This window comes from Lactuca sativa, chromosome 8, assembly GCF_002870075.4.
Source record: "Lactuca sativa cultivar Salinas chromosome 8, Lsat_Salinas_v11, whole genome shotgun sequence".
In the NCBI taxonomy this organism is placed as follows: domain Eukaryota; kingdom Viridiplantae; phylum Streptophyta; class Magnoliopsida; order Asterales; family Asteraceae; genus Lactuca; species Lactuca sativa.
Genome location: NC_056630.2, coordinates 249491878 through 249510881, shown reverse-complemented (window position 1 = coordinate 249510881; position 19004 = coordinate 249491878). Strand labels below are relative to the sequence as shown.

Below are 19004 nucleotides of genomic sequence, written 5' to 3'. Positions count from 1 at the left end.
CTCTTACGCACATTTTACCATGAGTTTACACCATGGCCGTAAACTCATGGCCGTAAACACCTAATAGTGGCCTTAAACACCCCTTAGATGAATCACATGTGATTCTAACACTTGGTCCAAGTGTTTCCTAGTCACAAAGGATGTTTCCTTGCATGTTAGTTGCTTATAAACACTATATTCATGCAAATACTTGCCATATATGTCATTTAGGACTCGTTTGTATTTCGGGACTTCATTCGTGGAACTACTCATCCTTACACGCATATTTGTTTGAATCACCCACATAAGGTGAGTTCATACCCCATAATGAATCTTTTAAACTGTTTTAAATGCTTTTAAGGGGGGAATACAAGTTGAACACAATGATAATTGTGTAAATGTTTGTTATAAACATATTTCAAAAGATTGCTTATGTCTTTTATAAGTGATCAAAACATTTCAAAAACTCTTTTACAGTTATGTTACTTTATAGTTTAACAAAACTCCGTTTTTAAAGTAGCAACATAACTTAGTAGATAAATGAGTCTGTTTAATAACAGTTCAAGTAAAATACTAGTAAACTATAAGGGGTATAGTTTAGGGGTTCAGTTCATAGATACTATAACAGAGAGAACATACTAAGATACTATAACAGAACGAACATACTAAGATGCTATAGCATGGAACAACTATAGGATCTAATTATACCAATGAATCACTAACTCATTGTTCTAAACAAAAAGGTGATAGATAAATTGGGTATACATGATCACATAACTTTAATGTGGATTACACGGCCTAGCAACTGGTTTACTGAAGTCGCGTTTTGTTCCCAGAATCTCTTGACAGGGGGAGCGTATAGTATGGGTACTAGCCTTCACATTATGACCTTAATAAAACAAACATGTTTTAAAGGAAATCAGTACGTCAGGATGTCAATTTAAAAGACAACTGAGTACTTACATTTTCCCATTACTTTCATAAAGTGCCAGTTCCACTTGAAAGTTAATGCAAACTATTTTCGAATCAAGATAGTTATAAACTAGGGAAAACTTATATTTTACAAACAACAATCAAAACAGTCGAGTCTAGTACATTCAGTAGAAAGGGACCATAATGCTAACCTTATGATTCCTTAATGTATACATCAAGGGATATATACTAATAGGATCCGACAGGTAATAGGATGTGTGTTTTCCGCTTCATTTCCTGTTCCTTGTTTGGTTGTGGGCTTAGAGCGGATTCACTCAACCTATTATCCATTCGATCTTAGTGTTATATATATATATATATATATATATATATATATATATATATATATATATATATATATATATATATATATATATGTATGTTTCGTATACATTAAGTCATCATAAGGGGTACCAGGTACGGGTCACATCATAGGACACTAATTCAATGCACAGTTTTCTAATACAAAACATACTTTTCAAATCAAAACTTTTGGTATACAAAAATAGAAACTTATCAGTAAAGGGTTTAATCCATTTTATCAAACCAGCATAACTTAAAGGACCTTAGGTGATTAATTCTAGAATACCTTAGTTTATACATCAGGGTTATATATAATTTATACCCGATAGATAGTTATATGTGTGTCTTCCGCCTCATTTCTTGTTCCTTGTTTGGTTGTGGGCATAGGGCAGATTCACACAGTTAACTATCTATTCGCTATTAGATTATATATAGCTAGTATAAACTAAGTGATTCTAGAAGGAACCACTGTGGTTACTATTTTATTATAAGAAATAAGGGTTTTCTTAAAGAATCTTTTCATCAAATACAAAGGAACTATTACACTTAACTCCGTGAGTACCAAGTGAATACGCCAGGGTTATATACAACAAGGATCTAACATCCAATGGGATGTGTGCCATCCGCCTCATTTCCCGTTCCTTGTTTGGTTGTGGGCTTAGGGCAGATACACACAATCGATTGTTTGTTTACTCTGAGTTTTATATAACTTGTATCCATTTAGTACCCATAGAAAGGATTGTAGAGTCATTTTTACTTCTCTTTCATCAAAGCGGGAAAAATAGGATTTTCTGGAGGAACATGTGAACTTTTCTAAACATAAGTTACAATTTACTACAGCTTTCTACAACATACTTACATCACTAAAATCTTATGAACTCACCAGCTTAATTGCTGATCAACTCTTTCAAAATAACTTGTATTCGCAGGGAACTAGTAGACAGGTACTCGCGTTGGGAATTCAGAAGATGGAGCAGTATAGCTTCATGTCTTATTTTGTTATTTACATATGTATTCTATGTTTTGTGAATACACACATTGTAAACACTTTCTTTCTAATGAAATGGTTGTTTATTACTTTGATTACTATGATGCATGTCTTGTGAAACTAAACATGACGTCCTCCACCCCTGAACGTTTCCGCCATTCCGGTTTTGGGGTGTGACAATCCATAGTTTACTGAATTTCTCATAAGATTAGGCGATGGCAAAGAACTATCAGATAATAATGATTTTATTAGTCTTCCTAAACAAATACTCATAGAAAATAATGCTGACCAGTTAAAAGTTCTTATAGACTATGTTTACCCTAATATATTTATGAGTTCAACCAATGTCCATGCATCATTGAAATGGGCCATATTGACAACAAAAAACATTTTTGTACATGAGATCAATGATATCTTAATAAACAAATTTCTAGGTGAAGAAACTGAGTATATTAGTCTTGATGAGACACTTGATCCAAACGACCAAGCTCATTATGAAGATCTTCTTCACTCTTTAACACCGAATGGTATGCCACCACATCGACTTATTTTGAAGCAAAATGCTCCTATAATATTATTAAGAAACATGAACCCTACAGAAGGATTATGTAATGATACAAGACTTTTTTGCAAAGATTTCGGTAAGAACGTTATTCGAGCAGAAATAGCAATTGGAGATTTTGCTGGGAAACAAGTATTTATTCATAGATTACCTTTACAACCAGCCATAGGTGAAGAATACACAGTTCCATTCAAAAGAATACAGTTTCCAATAAAACTATGCTTTGCAATGACAATTAACAAAGCACAAGGCCAAACACTAGACTATGTAGGTATATATCTGAAAGAACATGTTTTTTCTGATGGACAATTGTATGTTGCCCTATCACGAGCTAGAAAAATAGAAAATATTAAAGTTGTTATCAGTGAATCACAACATTATACTGACACACATAAGACTAAAAACATTGTATGTCGGGAAGTCTTACAATATGCGAACCAAATGTATGTTCCTACATCTAAAAAAAAATGTTAAAATTTTTGTAACAACTTACCGGTTTTAACATACAATACGTTATTAATGAAAATTTAAGTTATATTTAACAGGTTAAATATAACGCCAAAGATTCAAGAAGTTACAAAATAACAAGAAGGTACACATCCAATGTTTACAACACTCATCATGATAGCAGTTATATTGAAAGCCAATTTGATGTCCCTTGTTGGAAATCCATGAAGCATATTGAAGGTCTGTTATTATTTTATAAGTGTTATTGTAGATTGTTAATGTTACATCAGTGTACTAATTTTGCAACGTACATATTCATGGATCCTGTATTGTAAAAATTGGATGTGGCATGCATTTACCAAGTGAAGTGTTAAACAAAATCCACTCACAGGAGTTCACGAGCACACAAGAGGTCACGAGCACACATGTATGAACCACATAAGGTTTACAATTAGTCAACCAAAACAATAAATAAGATCAGATATGTATGTGTACTTCAATACCAAAAGTATTAGCACTTAAATACAATACATTTCGCCCAAACTCACAATAATAGCGGCGTACTGTCCAAGAGGGGAGATCCAGAAAATGGAATAGGAATTGTGGAATCTCACAATTCAAAACTCCAACATTGATGCTTACATCTCGAAGTTTAGTGAGTTGTCACTCCTATGCCCAGGCATGATCATGCCTGAAGGGAAGAAGATTGAAAGATTCATTTATGGATTAACCTCTCCAATTCAAGGAAATGTAATAGCTGCAAACCCAGAAATGTTCGACAGTGCTAAAAGGCTAGCCAAGAAGTTGTACAACCATGGTAACAAGAAGGGTGACAAAGCTGGAGAAACTGAAGGCAAGAAAGAGGGAAAGGATAATAAGAAGAACAAAGACAATAAACGAAAGGGGCGACAAAGACAAGAGATCAATGAAAAAGCAGCAAACTATAGCAGTCCATGCTGCTACTGCCCAGGTTGCCTCAACACCACATGCTCCAGCCTCAACTACATCAACTACTACCAGGCAATACTCGGGAACCCTGCCCTAGTGCAACAAATGCAACTACCACCACTATGGAGAATGCAGAGATATGCAGTGTACAAGTTGAAACCGTAAGGGCCATACTGCTCGATATTTCAGATCTCAGCACCAACAGAACCAACAACCAAACGACAACAACAACAACAACAACCACAACAACAATAACAACAACAATAATGTTGGGGCTAGTCACACTTGTTATGGATATGGAGGAACCAGTCATTTCAGACGCAATTGATACAAGGCTAACAACCAAGGGGCAGGAAGATCAAGAAGGGTCCTGACGTTGGGTCAAGGTGAGGCAATTTAAGACCCGAAGGTTGTTACTAGTACGTTCCCAGTTAACAACACTTTCGCATGCATCTTATTCGATAGCGGAGCCGAGCGGAGCTTCGTTAGTAACATATTCAAACACTTACTAAACCAACAACCCCAGAAGCTAAACGAAGCCTTCACGGTGGAAATGCCTAATGGGAAAACCGAAACAACCAAACATGTTTTACGTAGGGTGCACATTAACACTAAACAACCATTCATTTAAAAAATAATTTGATGCCAATAAATATTAGGAGTTTTGATGTGATAATCGGCATGGATTGGTTAAGCCCCCACCGTGCTGGTATTATGTGTCACGAGAAAGCCGTTCGCCTTCACCTCCCCAATTACGAAACCCTAATAATCCATCGGCTAACTCGGTCAAATTTGGTCAAACTCGGTCGCTGGGTCAATATTGTCGTAAAAAGAGATAAAAAAATCAAGAATTTCAAAATTAATATGCATAATACAGTTAATGATTTATTCTTTAACACACACATGTGATTATTACTACATATATATCTTAAAATTTTTAGTAATTATTCACGAAGTGAGACAATTGTGTGTATTTCAGTTTTTATGTATTCACATGTATCTAATTTTGTTATATATTTCCATCAAATTATGATTTTAACTTATGACTTTGACATATATAATTTTCCTAAAAATATTTCTACATGAATTACTGAATCCGAATACTCCCCGAGTACTGCCGAGTACTCGCTACTCGGTAGTCGGCCGAGCAGGTACCGAGTAGCGAGTTCTACAACCTTGACTGTATATATTATATATGATGTATGTTTAAGTGTATTTGAGAAGTAGAATGTTATAATGATATGTTGATATTTTTTTTTTTATTTTGGTAATTTTGGAAAGTACAATGCTATTAAGAGATGTTGGTAATATTTTTTGTTTTCTTTGTAGTTGGAAATGCTGCAAATGTTACTAAAGGACCCGACTTGTTCTGCTGCATTGGAAGAGTGGTTTCATTCATTGCCGCCACCAAATAATAAGAAAGAAAATGATGAGAGTGATGAGGACGAGTAGCTCCCTTTTTAGGATTTTATGAAATGTTTTATTTGGAGGAATATTTTGGATACATTGTACTTAGTTTGGAAGAATATTTTGGATTGGTTATGTATGGATTAATATTTTGGGTTAATATTTCTGTAAAATTATTGCAGCTTTTATACATGTTTTATTGTCTTTTATAATTTTAATGTTAAATAAACTAAAAAAAATGAAAATTATTTTAGCGGCGACGAAACACTAGCAGCGACACATAGCTATTAGCGGCCACAAACCAATAGTGACGAGGCTTTAGCGGACACCTTTTTGCAGCGACATGTTGCTGCTAATAACTTTAACGGCGACAAGCCCTATCTTTCGCGGCAACCCCCGTCGCCGTTAATACATTCGTTTCTTGTTGTGCTAATAGATAAAATAAACTATAAATATATAAAAAGAGAGACTAAAACCGACAATTGAAATTTGATTCTTATATTTGGAAAAATGAATAGTATACTCCATATATGATAGTAATATTCATATATATCTTCAAATATATATGAGAGAAAAAATGAGGGAAGATTTGTGAAGATTGGAGAAAAATAAAAATAAAAATAATATTTAGGAGTGGGTTGAAGATGTTTTTAAAAGTTAATTTAGTCCAATAATGGTACATGTATATTAAAAAGAGTACAAAAATATATATAAAGAACTCATATTTTATAAAAATAAAAGACCGGAAAAAACTGAAATTAAAGAAAAAATAAATAAATGGATATTAAAAAGAATACTTAAAAATATATGAAAATTGATAAAAACACTAGTTTATATATTATTTAAACTAGGTTTTTCTCAATAACCTATTTTAATAAAAACTCTATTTTTTAGATAAATTGTTTCAAATATCCGTGGCAATCGTCCAATCTATATGCATGCAGATCTTGGGTATCCCCGTCTACTACACAGTCAGCGGAGTTTCCAGTGCATTAATGTTTACTGCAAAATACTGCAAAACATGATAAATCCGTTTAATTATGATTTTATTTTAAAAATCGTTTACTAATTAATTTGATCAGATTCAAATTATTTTATTGTTTATTTTAAAAAGCAAGTTTTATAAACAGTATTTTAAAATTTAACAATATTCAGTTTATTTTAACGGTCACATATATGGTAAATTCGTAAAAGTAGATTTAAAAAAAAAAAAACAAAATCGATGCCTTCAAACAAAATTAGGTATTTATTTCAATGTTTGGAGAAAAGTGTTTGAAACTTTTCATGCAAAAGCATCCAAGACCGATAATAATTTTGTCAATATCTGGACACGTTTCTTACGCTTCAGATCATCTTCTTGCCTATATAAACAGATCTTCGGCATCTCCGCCTACATACTCATCAACATAGTTTCTTAATCATCAACCATCAACCATCAACCATCAACATGCCTTCAACCATGCCCTCTTCCGCCGTTTCTCAAACTCCAAATCTTCAAACCCTTTTGGAATCCGCTAAGCCTTTCCTTCGTGAAGAATTCGAGAAAATCGATAAGAGGCTTCCTTCCCTAATTGGCATTTTATGCTCCGCCGGTGCAGGAGAGTGTTACCACCGCACAGGAAGCTTCCTTGACCACCTGCGCAATGTTTACCGCATTATCAAGCTATGGAATGCACCAGATTCCGTCGCACTGTGCGCTCTTTTCCACTCCGTTTACTCAAACTCCTACAGCGACATCCTTCTTTTCAATCCTGAAACCGACCGCGACTCCGTCCGCAGCCTTATCGGAGACGCTGCTGAGAGATTGGCTCACTTGTTCTGCATTATTCACCGCCAGTCTCTCATCCACAAAAACATCATGTGTCAGTTCACTGAGTCAGAACTTCGAGAATACCTTGACGCTTCTGAGGTTTCCCTGAGGAACGCAAAGGAAAATGGTGTATTCAATGGTGAAGAGAAATGGCGTAAGAAGCTTCAAACACTTATCCCAGCTAACGGTCTGATTGGGAAGCATTACGAAACAGGCGAACTGGTCCCTGTTTCACGAAGAATGATCGGAATTTTCCTTCTGATGACAGTAGCCGATATCAGCGAACAATATTTCGGTTTTCAGGATGTTTTATACGATAACTTTAACGGGCGTCTTGAGCTAACAGGAGACAGCTTCGACACATTGTATCCAGGAAACGGTAAACCAGGTTTATGGATGAATGCCGCATCAAGAATGGCTGCAGTTTACACGTTGTTAGTGCGAGAAGAAGAACTTTTTCTTCAAGAAAACAAAAGTGATGATGGTGGGATTGATAAAGCAAGAGATGAAGATATCGAGCTTGTGATCCCATCAGTTTTCGACAATTGCACGAAGGTTCTGGACGCAAGTGAGCAGATCGAGGCGATGGACTTGTACTGGGATGCGGTTTACTACGATGGGCATGACAAGGTCAAGAAGGAGAAGGCAGGAGAGATGTTGGTGAAGAGTATTGAGAAGAATCCATTTGTTGGAGAGCCTCATGTGTTATTGGCTCAGTTTTATCTGAGTAGAGAGAGGTTTGAGGAGGCTGAGATTGAGGCTGAGAAGGGTTTAAGTCTTTTGTTGCAGTGGGGGTGTTCATGGGACAAGAGGGTTTCATGGGAAGGGTGGGTTGCTTGGACTAGGGTGTTGTTGAAACAGGCAAAGAAGAAGTCGTGGCCACACACTGCATGGGGTGTCATCAATTTAGGGTATGTCAAGTAGACGATCTATCTATGTACGCTTGTTTGTGGTAGTACAATAAATGCATCACCGTGAAAAATGAGGGAGTTCCTTAGCTGTCTTCGTGTTTCTTTAGGTGTTTTTGTATTAGAAAAAACATGTAACGGTTACGTTGGATATTCCTATCTATGTGATGCATTCTGAAATTGTTTTTTCCTGTTTGTGTTAAAAAAAACATCATTAGTTAAGACTATTTTTATTTGCACTCTAATACCAATTTTACAATTTATCAACATCTAAAACAATGAAAAATAGCTATAATTAAAAATTACTTTAGATTTAAAATTGAATTAATTGAAAAGTCATAATTCAAAATAAGATAATCAAATTCCTCTTAGAATCCAAAAATTTCATTTTGAAAATTTGTGTTTTTTAATTTGAAGATAATGCAAATATATAATATTACTTTTCCCTTAATTAAATGCTATTATATAATATATTATCATTATCTTAATAAATATTATTATTAATAGTATTATTAGTTTGTGTGTAAAACACATTATCATATATTATCATTATCTTAATAAATATTATTATTAGTAGTAGTATTAGTATCATTTTTAATTGTTTATATCTTAAATATATGTGTAAAAAAAGAGATCCATTAACGAAAAAAATAAAAATAAATAATAATAATAATAATAATAATAATAATAATAATAATAATGAAAATTAATAAATCCATCGGTATCCCGTAGCTATTTTCCTCCGTCGGTAGTCCGTGGCTTTTCTGTAGCTAATTACCTACGAAATATATATAGATTTACTTCCATCGCTATTCTGTAGTTATTTTGTATATATCCGTTATAAAATTAGGGCATCTCATTCCGTAGGTAATTATCTACGAAAATTTTCCATAATATTTTTTGTAGGAAAACACATTATTTTCTAGTAGTGTTACATTCACATGATATATATCATGTCTTGTGCAATACCGATCAAGGAGGCCTTCGTGGTTGATGTTGCCATGGTCGTGGTCCGTGTACACCACCTAGACCATTTGTGATTGAACGTTTTCGTGGAGGGATGTTATGCCGAAGACGAGAAATAACGCTCAATCATGGCTTCTTGACAGTTAGCCGTATCAACGACCATTTTTTCAATTTTTTAAAACAACCAATTTACCTATATAAATACTAATATATACAACCTCATTTTTTAATCCGTTCTTCCCTTTCTCTATTACACAATTACATACATCTTTCTTCACAACCAAAAATTATGGATCCCAACCAAAATCAACCCCCCCCCCCCCCCCCAAAAAAAAAAAAAAAAGAAAAAAAGAAAAAAGAAACTATCACAACTGCAAACCTAATAACGCTTTTGTGTAAGATACAACTCCCCACCAATTCCCAACCATGGAATCACCTCAAAGTGGTTTTGCGAATTTGCTCCAAACCGGTTCCCCTATTCAAATTACAGAACTTTTCAAACAAAAGTTCCAAACTTTAATTTCTCGCCTTATCAACAACAATTTCATCCTAGTTTCATATACCAACAACTTTTCCACAACAATCACAACCACCACCTTCAAAACCCCCTTTTTTGCCTTATTTTGTGTTGGAAACACAACCTTCACCACCACCACCACCCCAACAAAAAAGGAAACAAATCGTCCGAACCAATACAACCGATAGGGTTCCATGAACAAAAGAGAAAGAAGAGAAGCCAACGGAGGTGTGGATATCAGCTTCCCAAGACCCAGTTGAAGGAGATAGTCAAACATTTAATTGATTTTCGGAGAAAGTAAGAAGTGTATTCTACGAGTTAATGGGAAGTGAAAGTCGAAATCCCAATCAAATTAACTCGAAGTGGCGCGATTTGAGGCTAAAATATACCGAATTTGGAGGAATTTACAACAACCACAACAACCTACTCAAAAATGGGTCAAAACATGCCTTAAATTTAAAGGGGATCCAAATTGGAAAGTGCAAACCGAAGAAACTTCACAAACCTGTTTTGGTTCAAAGTGTTCAATACACCCCGATTGCAACTTCCCAACAATCGGACGAGCGCACACATATAGATATCAATGGTAATCCGATACATCTTGAAGACAAGCAACGTGTTCGTCGGCCAATTGGAAGAAATAAAACAAAAAGCGGGTTCATCGGCTTCGGGTTCTACCATTTTCGATCATTTTGGAGACAAATTAGATCGATATGTCCAAATACAAGAGACCAAGACTGATATGATGAGTGGGGTAAGAAACAAAATGCTAGAAGCAGAAACGTCATTTTAAGTGGCACAAACGACGCTTCAAACAAAAACTGATATGAATATATTGAAGATGAAAGTGGCCGATCTCGAAGGCGATGGTTTTGAGATATTTCACGCGATAAAAGAATTTTTTCGAACCCAATATAGGAATAGAGGATAGTTTTTTAGTTATCTTTGGCATATTAAATTTTTTTTGAACCTTGCATTTTAAAAAAAAAATCATGTAGTTTTTTTTTTAATGTAATGTGGTATTTTAATTCAATGAAAAAATAAGTTTAAATAATATGTTTTTTTAAATGTAATTTTAAATTAAAAAAATTAAAAATGATTTTGAGTGGTGTATTAGTGGTAGAATGTAGTGACAAGCACTACTATAGTGGTTAATACCGGCCAAAAGTTTAAAAACTTAAATTAAGGAAAGTAATTAAGAAATTCAATTTAGAAAAAATGAAGCTTTTAAAGTATTAAATTCATATGTATAAATTAATTTACATTTCTTAAACTAAATATCAGTATTAATTAATTTACATCAATAGTGTAAACATTTAATATAAACATAAGGTATGAACATAAATATTTTATTTAAAATTGGTAATTTTTTCTTACATAATAACCAATAATAAATCTAATAATTATTCCCCTAAGAAATCATTCGTAAAAAAATACGATTGATCACCGCCGCTTTGTGCGAGTGTGTGTGTGTGTGTGTGTGTGTGTGTATATATATATATATATATATATATATATATATATATATATATATATATATATATATGTTTGTGTGTGTATGTGACACCAGTAGATTTAATTTGGGTCAGTCAATTTACATATAATAAACGTTAAAAATGATTTTTTGATAGACTATTATTATTTAGGATAAATAATCTAAACCAAAGTTATAGTATATGTGACAATGATCTCGTATATATAAAGAACGTTGAAATCTGAGTTAGTATGAAGAAGTTAGACTTCTTTGAAGTTTTGCGATTAAACCACACAACTCTACAAATCGTAAAAAATGAATTTTTGATAAATTACTTTTTAGACTAAGAGATCTAAAAAAAGTCATTGTTGTCGTTAAATTGAGAGCGTGCATATAAAGAACCTCCAAATCTGACTTCGTGATAGAAGTTATGATTTTTCGAAGTTTCAGTGCAACAAAGCGGGCACAGAAATCAAAATTCTAATCGGTTGATTTTTAGCCAAAACAATCTAAACGAGAACTGAATATCTTGTGAATATGAACTAGTCGATAAAAAGACAGTCGAGAATGGAGTTTGTATGTAGAAGTTATGAATTCCGCATTGTACGTCTTTAACAATCTAAACCAGTTTAAATATGAATTTTTGTTAGAGCAAGAATTAGATGCTGAGACCATAATGAAAGTTGTAGAGATTGTCGAGAGAATTTTGAGGATATAAAGAATATCGAAAACGAAGCTCGTATGTGAGAGCTATGGTCATTCGAAGATTTCAGGAAAATACCTGATGCGATGACGTGGTGGCACTGGAGTGCACCACGTGGTAAATCGGCCACCCGCTCCTCCAAGAGACGTGACGACGTAGCTGCACTATATCATGACAAGTGGCACCACCATGTGGCGACACATGGCACTTTTTTAGAAGAAGAATGGGTGGATGAATCTGAGTACGACACGTGATGAGCAACTGTAGGAGCCAACAAGCTCCGTGTGTGCAACACACACAATAAAGGTGCACGACGTGCCATGCTGTATGCTTATAAATAGCTACGAAATGAGTCCATTTTACCTCACCATTCATTTTAGCTCTCCCTCAAACATGGCTAGCCATTGAGTTCAATTTTTTTAGGTTCTTATGGGTATTTATTAAGGTGTTGAGGGGTAAAGGTGTCCGGCTAATATAAGCTTTAAATTTCAGAGTTTTGTCTGAGCATTTTCCCAGTTTTCGCTAAAACTTATGTAAGTTAAGCTACACTCTTTTGCTTTTAGTGTAACTTTTATTTATAGTCATAAGTCATTATTAGGAACCTATAAATATGATTTATCGGTGATTCCAGTTCATAATATTATATGATCCAGTTAAGGGAGACATATCTAGAATGGTCACGTTGACTTGGTTGTTGGATTTTAGAAAAGCTATAAGCCGGAATGGTCCTGCCCCCCAATTGTCCTGCCTGGCCGATCCTTACTTCATAGAATTATCGGTATTCATTAGGTTCAATAAGAAATCTCGACTACCATTAATCGTCAAAGAATGATTAGACTAAGACTTAGTGATATTCATACCTAGGTCACGTTAGAGGAAAAGATAAAATACCAAGGCGAAGTTTTTCTTAAGTTTCGAGGCATCCAACTTTATCAAGTGAGTGCATGGTACCCTTTGTGAACATGATTTTTAATATAAGTATTAATTAAAGAATTAAATATCTGATAAAGAGTTTATATGTGATATACATGCTTATTGCATAGAATATGTGTTAAGAACATATTTGATAATATATGATATGTGAACCATGTATGGTTCTATATGTGTTAAGATATATATATATATATATATATATTATTTCATGATAATAATAATATAAGTATCATTAGATAGAAGGATAAGTGTTTATTAATACCTAAATAATTTGTATATACTGAAGTAGGATAGTTTAGTCTAAACAGAGTTGGTATTAGGAGTTGTACATTGTAGTTTTACCAAGAGATAATATAAGACTTGAAAAAGAGGCTTAAGTTTAATAAAGTTCGATAATGGGTAGCAACTTCTTAAGAGTACATGCGAGACATGAACGAATGGTAGAATTTTGACATCCTTGGTCCGAGAGTATAGGTTAGGCATAGTCATTTGTCTTTGGTCCGAGAATATAGATTGGGCATAGTCATTCGTCCCTGGCCCGAGAATATGGATTCGGCATAGTCATTCGTCATTGGTCCGAGAGTATGGATTGGGTACAATCATTTGTCACTGATCCGAGAGTATGGATTAGACATAGACATTTGTTCCTGATCCGAGAGTATGGATTAGATATAGTCATTTATTCTTGATCTGAGAGTATGGATTAGTTAAAGCTTTTAATTTATGAATAACGATAGTATAGATTAGTTAAAGACATTCATTTTTGACGACACACCTTCACAAATTGGCCCTGCTTGCCACAATTGTGGCACCTACTTGCGGATCAACAAACACCCAGTCACAGATCGACAAACACCCTCGTGCACCTTCTCGATTCAGTAGTTGTTCTTTAGTCACATTAATCATATGTTATTAAATTCATATAATCTCATATGATTAAATACACAAGAACAATTACTAATTTCAGAATGTGAAAATTAATCTTGTGCACATAAATCATATGCGACTAAGGTCCCGTTTGTGCAACACACACAATAAAGGTGCACGATGTGCCATCCCGTATGCTTATAAATAGCTGCGAAATGAGTCCATTTTACCTAACCATTCGTTTTAGCTCTCCCTCAAACTTGTCTAGCCATTGAGTCCAATTTTTTTTTTTTTAGGTTCTTAAGGGTGTTTATTAAGGTGTTGAGGGGTAAAGGTGTCCGGTTAATATAAGCTTTCAGTTTCAGAGTTTTGTCTAAGCATTTTCCCAGTTTTTGCTAAAACTTATGTAAGTTAAGCTACACTCTTTTGCTTTTAGTGTAACTTTTATTTATAGTCATAAGTCATTATTATGAACCTATAAATATGATTTATCGGTGATTCCAAGTCATAATATTATATGATCCAGTTAAGGGAGACATATCGAGAATGGTCACGTTGGCTTGGTAGTTGTATTTTAGAAAAGCTATATGCCGGAATGGTCCTACCCCCCAATTGTCCTGCCTAGCTGATCCTTACTTCATAGAATTATCGGTATAAATTAGGTTCAATAAGAAATCTAGACTACCATTAATCGTCAAAGAATGATTAGACTAAGAATTAGTGATACTCATACCTAGGTCACGTCAAAGGAAAAGATAAAATACCAAGGCGAAGTTCTGCTTAAGTTTCGAGGCATCCAACTTTATCAAGTGAGTGCATGGTACCCTTTGTGAACATGCTCTTTAATATAAGTATTAATTAAAGAATTAAATATCTAATAAAGAGTTTATATGCGATATACATGCTTATTGCCTAGAATATATGTTAAGAACATATTTGATAATATATGATATGTGAACCATGTATGGTTCTATATATGTTAAGATATATATATATATATATATATATATATATATATATATATATATATATATTATTTCATGATAATAATAATATAAGTATCATTAGATAGAAGGATAAATGTTTATTAATACCTAAATAATTTGTATACACTGAAGTAGGATAGTTTAGTCTAAACAGAGTTGGTATTAGGAGTTGAGCATTGTAGTTTTACCAAGAGATAATATAAGACTTGAAAAAAAGGCTTAAGTTTAATAAAGTTGGATAATGGGTAGCAACTTCTTAAGAGTACATGCGAGACATGAACGAATGGTAGAATATTGACATCCCTGGTCCGAGAGTATAGGTTAGGCATAGTCATTTGTCCTTGGTCCGAGAATATAGATTGGGCATAGTCGTTCGTCCCTGGCCCGGGAATATGGATTCGGCATAGTCATTCGTCATTGGTCCGAGAGTATGGATTGGGCACAATCATTTGTCACTGATCCGAGAGTATGGATTAGACATAGACATTTATTCCTGATCCGAGAGTATGGACTAGATATAGTCGTTTATTCCTGATCCGAGAGTATGGATTAGTTAAAGCCTTTCGTTTCTGAATACGAGAGTATAGATTAGTTAAAGACAATCATTTTTGACGACACATCCTCGCAAATTGTCCTGCTTGCCACGATTGTGGCACCCACTTGCGGATTGACAAACACCTAGTCACGGATCGACAAACACCCTTGTGCACCTTCTCGATTCAATAGTTGTTCTTTAGTCACATTAATCATATGTTATTAAATTCATATAATCTCATATGATTAAATACACAAGAACAATTACTAATTTGAGAATGTGAAAATTAATCTTGTGCACATAAATCATATGCGACTAAGGTCCCGTTTGTGCAACACACACAATAAAGGTGCACGACGTGCCATCCTATATGCTTATAAATAGCTGCGAAATGAGTCCATTTTACCTCACCATTCATTTTATCTCTCCCTGAAACCTGTCTAGCCATTGAGTCTAATTTTTTTAGGTTTATATGGGTATTTATTAAGGTGTTGAGGGGTAAAGGTGTCCGGCTAATATAATCTTTCAGTTTTAGAGTTTTGTCTGAGCAGTTTCCCAGTTTTCGCTAAAACTTATGTAAGTTAAGCTACACTCTTTTTCTTTTAGTGTAACTTTTATTTATAGTCATAAGTCATTATTATGAACCTATAAATATGATTTATCAGTGATTCCAAGTCATAATATTATATGATACAGTTAAGGGAGACATATCGAGAATGGTCACATTGGCTTGGTTGTTGTATTTTAGAAAAGCTATATGCCGGAATGGTCCTACCCCCCAATTGTCCTGCCTGGCCGATCCTTACTTCATAGAATTATCGGTATTCATTAGGTTCAATAAGAAATCTAGACTACCATTAATCGTCAAAGAATGATTAGACTAAGACTTAGTGATATTCATATCTAGGTCACGTTAGAGGAAAAGATAAAATACCAAGGCGAAGTTCCGCTTAAGTTTTGAGGCATCCGACTTTATCAAGTGAGTGCATGGTACCCTCTGTGAACATGATTTTTAATATAAGTATTAATTAAAGTATTAAATATCTGATAAAGAGTTTATATGTGATATACATGCTTATTGCCTAGAATATGTGTTAAGAACATATTTGATAACATATGATATGTGAACCATGTATGGTTCTATATGTGTATCATTAGATAAAAGGATAAATGTTTATTAATACCTAAATACTTTGTATACACTGAAGTAGGATAGTTTAGTCTAAACAGAGTTGGTATTAGGAGTTGAGCATTGTAGTTTTACCAAGAGATAATATAAGACTTGAAAAAGAGGCTTAAGTTTAATAAAGTTGGATAATGGGTAGCAATTTCTTAAGAGTACATGCGAGACATGAACGAATGGTAGAATTTTGACATCCCTGGTCCGAGAGTATAGGTTAGGCATAGTCATTTGTCCTTGGTCCTAGAATATAGATTGGGCATAGTCGTTCGTCCCTGGCCCGGGAATATGGATTCGGTATAGTCATTCGTCATTGGTCCGAGAGTATCGATTGGGCACAATCATTTGTCACTGATCCGAGAGTATGGATTAGACATAGACATTTGTTCCTGATCGGAGAGTATGGATTAGATATTGTCGTTTATTCCTTATCCGAGAGTATGGATTAGTTAAAGCCTTTCATTTATGAATACGAGAGTATAGATTAGTTAAAGACATTCATTTTTGACGGCACACCCTCACAAATTTGCCCTGCTTGCCACAATTGTGGCACCCACTTGCGAATCGACAAACACCCAGTCACGGATCGACTAACACCCTCGTGCACATTCTCGATTCAATAGTTGTTCTTTAGTCACATTAATCAAATGTTATTAAATTCATATAATCTCATATGATTAAATACACAAGAACAATTACTAATTTGAGAATGTGAAAATTAATCTTGTGCACATAAATCATATGCGACTAAGGTCCCGTTGGATATTTGTTGTTTGCGAATGTTTTCTATCCGAGAAAGAAACCATGCTCCTTGATTTTACATCTGACTGACTGTGTTGAATGATGAAAAATGACTATATTACCATGTTGTCCTATACTATCTTACAATGTACTGCATTTCTATTTGATTTTTTTACTTTTCATAAAATCATGCATTCAACATTAGACAAATGAAATTATGTTACAATTTCTTTAATTTTTATTTCTAAAATCTAAGTTGTCTTAATTTATCACTCGTGTAGCACACATGTTTTAACCTAGTAGGATAATAGTTAAATCGAAAATCAAAACGCCTATCTTCTACATCTTTAAATTTGGAGCAATCGACCTTGACAAATCTACAAATGCATAGTTCTTTCTGAATATTCTTTATGTGTTTTAACAGATTTATAAACCATTACCATGGTCTGAACATACCAGATGGTAATAAAATATTAGGTAAAACTCTTTGGTCTTTAGTCTCTTGAATTATTAACATACTTTACACACCACATCTTTGATAAAATGCTCAAACCAAATTTTATATTGATCTAATCATTAGCTTAGGTTTCTTTGTATTATATATATATATATATATATATATATATATATATATATATATATATATATATATACACACTGAATCATCAGTATAAATAGGAAATCCATGTTAAAAGCACACATAATATTGTCTTTCTAAAGTATTTGGAAATAAACTGTGTATATATATATTAAATAATCAACATAAAAGTCCAAGCAAAACTTATATGTTATTAATTTAAAAAATCTTTGATTTTTCATTACCATTTTTAATTATTAATATTGTTTTTCTTTTTTACCTGTGGTTTCCTCGAGTTGTAACCTAGTATATATATATATATATATATATATATATATATATATATATATATATATATATATATATATATATATATATAACATCAAATAAGAAGAAAATTTTTGGTAGGAAAGTAAAAAAAAAATTATATATATATATATATATATATATATATATATATATTTAGTAAACAAACAAAATGTATCATTAGATGATTCAAAAGTAAGATGATTCACAAGAAAAAAATTCAAATAAAAATCTTCATGATTCATTTTAAATAAATCAAGAAAAATTCACTTTTATGACAATTTTAATGAATACCGACAAAATCATCGTAAAAATGAATAATCGATATGTTTTTCGGGATTTTGTTTCTTGTGAATCATGTTATTTTTAATTCATATAGTGATTCATTTGTATCGTTTGTCAATAAAATATACAGAGAGAGAGAGAAAGAGAGAGAAGAGAGAGAGAGAGAGAGATCCGATAAGAATGAAATATTAGGTAGGAAGGGTAAGAAGTGCATCATTTACATTATTTTTGACGAATAAAAAAATGAATATATAGATAATAAAAAAATAATATGATTCAAAAAAGAATTTAAAAAATGCATAGATTATTCATATTTATGGTAATTCACTAAAGTTGTGTGAAAAATGTATCAAAACTTCTTATAGTATAAAAATGAATCTTCCATGTTTTTTTCATGATTTTTTAAATAATTATGTTATTTTTGTATTATCCAATTATTCATTTTGCTGGTTCGTTAAAAAACATAAAAACGATGGCTAAATCTTAATTATTGTATGAACGTGTGACTAAATCTGGACCAATCTTCAAATAAGGTAATTTAGGAATTTTAAAATAAATTAGTTTATTATGTTTAATTAATAAAACCAATACTTTATTGCCAACTAAATTA

At 33.1% G+C, this 19004-nt stretch overlaps 2 protein-coding genes across 2 annotated transcripts; both read left to right on the top strand.

Annotated features, from left to right (window-relative positions):
• Window positions 1-2573: 2573 nt before the first annotated feature.
• LOC128127948 (uncharacterized) lies at window positions 2574-3549 on the top strand. The gene is made up of 3 exons (XM_052766698.1): window positions 2574-3212; window positions 3350-3491; window positions 3542-3549. The coding sequence occupies exons 1-3, from the start codon at window positions 2574-2576 to the stop codon at window positions 3547-3549; spliced, it is 789 nt and encodes a 262-aa protein (XP_052622658.1).
• A 3323-nt stretch (window positions 3550-6872) lies between these two features.
• On the top strand, window positions 6873-8515 carry LOC111893248 (uncharacterized). The gene has a single exon (XM_023889312.3). The coding sequence runs from the start codon at window positions 7054-7056 to the stop codon at window positions 8338-8340; it is 1287 nt and encodes a 428-aa protein (XP_023745080.1). The 5' UTR covers window positions 6873-7053; the 3' UTR covers window positions 8341-8515.
• The last annotated feature ends 10489 nt before the right edge of the window (window positions 8516-19004 follow it).

What these genes read in the sequence shown, in the direction of transcription:
- LOC111893248 (XM_023889312.3), top strand. Translation starts at nt 7,054, where the DNA reads ATGCCTTCAACCATGCCCTCTTCCGCCGTTTCTCAAACTCCAAATCTT.
- LOC128127948 (XM_052766698.1), top strand. Translation starts at nt 2,574, where the DNA reads ATGAGTTCAACCAATGTCCATGCATCATTGAAATGGGCCATATTGACA. An exon ending in CACATAAGACTAAAAACATT is followed by an intron (nt 3,213 to 3,349) that starts GTATGTCGGGAA and finishes TATATTTAACAG; the next exon opens with GTTAAATATAACGCCAAAGA.